This window comes from Pundamilia nyererei, unplaced genomic scaffold, assembly GCF_000239375.1.
Source record: "Pundamilia nyererei isolate P.nyererei 1_Seehausen unplaced genomic scaffold, PunNye1.0 scaffold00531, whole genome shotgun sequence".
In the NCBI taxonomy this organism is placed as follows: domain Eukaryota; kingdom Metazoa; phylum Chordata; class Actinopteri; order Cichliformes; family Cichlidae; genus Pundamilia; species Pundamilia nyererei.
In genome coordinates, this window is record NW_005187932.1 from 123483 (window position 1) to 129473 (window position 5991).

At 38.8% G+C, this 5991-nt stretch overlaps 1 protein-coding gene across 1 annotated transcript; it reads left to right on the plus strand.

Moving 5' to 3' along the window:
* The first annotated feature begins 326 nt into the window (after window positions 1-326).
* LOC102211195 (uncharacterized) lies at window positions 327-2607 on the plus strand. The gene is made up of 3 exons (XM_005754278.1): window positions 327-632; window positions 1488-1841; window positions 2176-2607. The coding sequence occupies exons 1-3, from the start codon at window positions 563-565 to the stop codon at window positions 2403-2405; spliced, it is 654 nt and encodes a 217-aa protein (XP_005754335.1). The 5' UTR covers window positions 327-562; the 3' UTR covers window positions 2406-2607.
* Window positions 2608-5991: the final 3384 nt, after the last annotated feature.

Below are 5991 nucleotides of genomic sequence, written 5' to 3' on the forward strand. Positions count from 1 at the left end.
ACAAAAGCAAACTGCCAGAACACAAAGCTGGAAAACCCACCCGATTGACAAAAATCAACTCAAAATTCTCCCACACAACAGAACCTCCTCTATTCCTCGCTGGCTCCAAATCTCTCAGTAGAAATATCAGTGGTTCGCTATCTGTCACCACCAAACACTCCACAAATCCCGCGAATAATTCGCTTCCTTATAAACCATTGAATCAGACACCGAAGCAGTCAGGTTCTAAATGAAGCTTCGGGCGTCACTGATCACGTGACTCTGGCCAAACAAATCAAGCTTCGACACACGCACCGGAGCGTCAGCTTCAAGCGGGCCATCACTACTTTATGGCTGTCTCCCCCAGGAGGAGTGTGAAAGGCCAGAGAGAGGAGACAGGGGAGCAAAGAAAAACATGGACTTTTGGGAGACGGCACGACACTGGAGTCAAGGGAGTGCACGGGAGTTTTTGTGTGAATTATTTACACCACTGTAAATAAATGCACTGTTCATCACAAAGAGTCCAACGTTTGTGTCTTCATTTCCCACATCCCCAAAGTGTGCCACACAGCCAGTGACAGCCATGGATTTAACACCTTTCCTCTGCTTTTTCCTTATTACATATTTTGGGGGATTTGCTTCTGCTCTCGATGGTAAGCTGAACAGCACAAGTATACGCAAACAAGTTTAGAAAATTATATAGAAAATAATTAATTGAAATATTTTTTCTGGTCAAGCTGTGCTTTCTGTAGTATACTGACAGTTGCTCTCATAACTCAAGTAACCGTTCTAAAATAAGTTTTTCACTGATGTCTTGAAAAAGGTCATTATAACCCAGTAGTTATTAAGACCAGTAAAACCAAATGTCAAATACGTGCATGATTTGTGCTTCTTTCCTCTCTCCTTCTGTAATGCAGTTATGCTTGATGATATGAAACAGTTTATTTAAACTTTATATTGTTTTATATTTTATTAAGCACTAGCAGCGTCTGCCTATTATTGTCTTTCTTTTTTACCTCTACTACTTTCGACCTTTATCTACTGGATTGAAAGAAAAAAAACGAATTTCCTGTTCGGGTTTTTCCCCTTCTGTTAACAAGAAACTTGTGTTGCTTACTTCAGGCGAAGCAGGTATTTTGAGTCACTCCAAAGTAGACTTGACAACTGATATGATGATAATTTAATTTTAAAGGATTATGAACAGTCAGTCATTGCATTTCATTTGTAGATAAACATGGGAAAATGTTGACATTTGAATTAAGCACAACACTAACATGGAGTATAATAGTATAAATGGAGTTAATTATTATACTACTGGTTCTTGGTGGAATGGATATATAAGATTAAAAAAAAAGGTTGAGCAGCACCACCGTGACATTGTACATTTATGGCTCAGAGATATATTTCTTCTGGAAAGAGAACGTTAAAATGTCAAAGCGTCAAAGGCTCATTTGACAGTAACGTGCTTTATATAAATATTTACTTTCTTTCTTTTCTGTTTGACTTAGACCAAAAACAAGTTGTAGAAGCTGGAGAGAATGCACTACTGAGGTGTTGTGATTCCAGTATCGGTAAAATCGAAAAGTTATCATGGATCAGGAGAGATCTGGGAACAAATCTGCATGTTTTCTTCTACCGAGAAAATCGTCTCTATGAAAACATCCAGCATCCATCCTTTCGTGGCCGAGTGAAGCTGAGTGATCCACAAATTAAAGATGGAAATGTGTCCCTCATTCTCTTCAACACCACCCCTAATGACACTGGAACATATGAGTGTTATGTGGTAGGCACTCACACTGGACGCCGTAAGAGAGCAGTTTCTGAAGCCCAGCATGTAGTGCAGCTGAAAGTTAAATCTATAAGTAAGTTTTGGCATCTTTAGCCTAAGTTAGATGAAATCTACACAATGCACCTTTTTTTTCTTTTTTAATAAAGCAAAAGCCATCATACCTTAAAACCATTGTAAGAAGATCAGAAGCCTCTGTTTATATGATTTTAAATTGGTTTCATTTCTTTGTTTTAAGTATCGTGTCAAGTGTTTTTAATGTAAATTTATTGATCAGTGATGTTACAATTTACAAACAAATTAGAAACTAACACAAACAAATTCCAAAGTTTACTATGATCTTTCATTGCTTCTTCCATTTATTAATTGATAATGTCTGACAGCACCTCACACCTGTTTCTCACCTGCAGCTCAGCCACGAGGACTCACAGAGGATGGATCTGTTGAGCTGATGGTTGGTCTGTCAGCTTCTGCTGGGCTTCTTGTTGCTACTGTTGCTGGTTTTGTGATCTACAGAAAATTTGCAAATTCAAATTATCGCTCTCCTCCTGAACAAAAGCCAGTTTCCAGGACTCCCAAGGAAACTGTAAAGATGACAATGGAAGTCCAACCCAAGAGTCCTCTCCTATTAAACAGTTAAATACAGACTGAAGAAGTCACTTGGACGGGTGACAAAACTTTTCTCCTACAAAACGCTACGTCCAGATGAACAGAATCAACTTTTGGAGAGTTAAATATATAAATTTCTGTTTTCAAGTCTCAAAACAGAGTTGAAGCTAATGTGCACTGTTGTTCTCTCAGCCCACTGAGAGGAAAAGCACATCTTTATTAAAAACTCCTGCAACAACCTCTTTTTGTGGATTGTGTGTTTTTATTGTCTGCTTTTTTTTTTTTAGGACAGTGCATGTTAATTACATGTAAAAAAATTACATGAATGTAAACATACCAGATTATAGCCAAGGGCTAATTTCCATCTGTTGTCCATAAAACATAAAAAATAGACATAATAATTCATAAAAAATTCATAATTCATTCATAATAAAAACTCCATCACCAAACTCACACATACACACCATTCTTTTCCCAAATAAAACATTAAAACTGTACAACTTATACATGATCACACACTTGATTTGTCCATAACCAGTTTTTAACCTGTGCCTTTAAGAAGTTGAATGTCGAGCATTCTCTAATGGATTGAGGAAGACTCCTTCACAGATGGCCACCCTGGACAGAAAGGACGTTCTGCCCAAATGCTGTCCGTCTGTGGAGACGGACAGCATTTTGTCTCCTCGGGTTGTAGCTCGAGTGGTCCTGTCTGAGCTTTCTTTATGCCTAATGAACTGCTTTAGTGGTGGTGGAGCAAGAGAGTGTAAGACTTTATATATTAAACTCACTCTTTTAAGTTTCACTAAGTTATTGAAATTCAGCAATTTGTGTTTTTTTAACACATGACAGTGGTGGTGGGAAGTCGGTTTTTTGTCAAGTAGTTTTAAACTTCTTTTATAAATGTTTTCAATCGTTTTAAGTGTTGTTGGACAAGCAAGTGACCAGGACGTGAAACAATAGTCTATATGAGAGATGATCATACTAGCCATGGTTATTTTCTAGAGAAGTGATTATACAAGCCTTTGTTCCTCTTGGCTCATTTATTCTCTCTGGTATGCTGTTGCTCGTGTTCAGGAAGATCTAATTACACTGGAATCTTGAGAATCTAGTTCCTGACTGATTAGAATTTCAAATGCATATTTAAAAAAGTTCCACTACCATCTCCTTTTATTTCCTCATTCCTTTAGTCTTAAAGTGCGCAAAGTTAAACTCACAATCCAACAAGTGACTTTATCTCACAGTGGGTAAATCCAGGGAATTTCTTGTTATTGTTAACAAGTTAATATGAATTAAAAGAAGGAAAAATCTCCAGCTTCAAATGGACAATGTTTATGACATTTATTCTGCTCTTACCTTGTGTTCTATGAGGCAATAATGTTGACTGACAGGAGGCGTGAACATTGGCATTGTTGGCAGAAAAAACACACAAGCCTTAATTAACACTAAAAGGAACACACACACCTGACTATGAGTTTAACTTAGTCTTAGTCACGTCTTTCACATTACTCAAAGTAAAGTCACCTTTTTTGTCTCTATATGTATGCAATGGGAATAGAGAGAGTCCAGAGAAGTACAGAGCTGCTCAAAGTTATCAGGACTGTTTAACACTTTATAGACATTACATTGCATAAAGAAAACACTTTACTTTGCTTAACCTGTAAAACATGTGCCAAGTCACATCTATAATCTTTGATGTTTTTATAGAAGAGATTTAACAGTCAACACATTTTTGTGCCTTTATTTATATGATTTGCAGTGCTAAGGCTTAATATGTATAGTGTAGGCGTGCTCCTACTGCCCTTCTCTCTCACTGGGTCAGCAAATATCAGCTGTTATATATATATTAGCAGCAAAGTAACACAGAGATTCATATATTACTATCACGGGGGTCACAAGGGGACACGGAGTAAAGCCTATCCCAGCTCGATAAACTAAACAGGTCACAGTTACAAACATGTGTCTTGGATCGGTGAGAAGAGTAAAGAGAGAACACAGCCAATCAGGAGATTCAAACCAAGAACTGTCCCTTTAAACGCTGATCTTGTGTTCACCTGCCGCCCCTTAGTTTAGTGTTCCCAGTCAAAACGGTCCGTTTTAACTCCCCTAAAATTAGCACAAACAACATTTTTTTCACCAACAAATTTTTATTAAACCTTCTACAGCTGTGAACAATGTCTCAAAGTAGTGTTTAACATAAATTAACAGAATTAGACATAAAATAACTGCAGTGAAAATACAAATAAGCACTAAAAATGTATTACAAAATGAACATGGAATGTAAAAAAATTCATGGAAAACCAAAGACCAAACTTAACATGAAGCCGTGTGTGTGTGTGTGTGTGTGTATCATGCACATGTGTGGCATGTGACAGTCAACATTGGCAATGTTGGCAGAAAAAACACACAAGCATTAATTAACACTAAAACAAACACACACACCTGACTATGACTGGAACTTAGTCTTAGTCACGTCTTTCACATTACTAAAGGTAAAGTCACCTCTTTGGTCTAGAGAGTCCAGAGGAGTACAGAGCTGTGTGAACAATGTCTCAAAGTAGTGTTTAATATTTTTATGTTTAATATTATAATATTAATATGAATTAACTGCAGTAAAAATACAAATGGGCACTGAAAACATATTACAAAACGAATAAATGAAAGTAAATGAAAAGCCAAAGACCAAACTCAACATGAAGCCTTGTGTGTGTGTGTGTGTGTGTGTGTGTGTGTGTGTGTGTGTGTGTGTGTGTGTGTGTGTGTGTGTGTGTGTGTGTGTATCATGCACATGTGTGGCATGTGACAGTCAAGTGAGAGTGGGCCTTGCAAACATAGGCATCACACTTGCAGCATCTCAGGCTTGTTTTGTTGTCTCTCGGGGCACAGAGCTCACAGCGCTTCCTTTTCTGCCCGTGTCTTTGTTGGGGGAGAGCAGCCAGGCCAGTGGCTGGGGCTTGCACACTCTTAACCAGACTGGCAGAGGCTGGTGTGCGGGGAATGTGCTGGCGCCGTTGAATAAGAGTCACCAAAGCTTTCCCCAGCTCTGCTAGGAAAAGTCTCTTCCTGAAACTCTCCCCCTGATTCCAGGTTGGGTTGATGGCTGTCCACACCACATATGCGTTGAAAGCAGACACATCAAGGATCTTGTGGAACAGTGCCACAGGCCAACGAGCTGTCATTAGCTTGCAGGTGTATGTGCCAGTAAGCTGCAATAAAAAAAAAAACAATAAATAAGAGATGGGGAACATATTGAATCGGTCATACACAAAATGCTATGATTCACATAAATGAAAAGGAAATACATGCAGGATCGATGAAACTTTACATTACCTTATCAAGGCAGTCAACAGCTCCTTTGTTCTTCTTGTAGTCCTGGATTATAAGGGGCTTCCTGTCCTCTGTGGTGCTGACCGCGGCGTCTTTGTGTAGCGTGCTCATCGGGATGACATTTCTATTCTCCGTGGGAAAATCCAACACAAGTGTGTGTGTGTCAGTGAAAGCACATGTTGATGAGAGTGCCTCTCTTCCTCTGGTGGATACTTGTGCAGGGGAAAGTTCAGGCTTGTTGTCACATGTGGTATTATGCCCTTGGAGACTGGTTGTTTTGTCCAGCACAACAC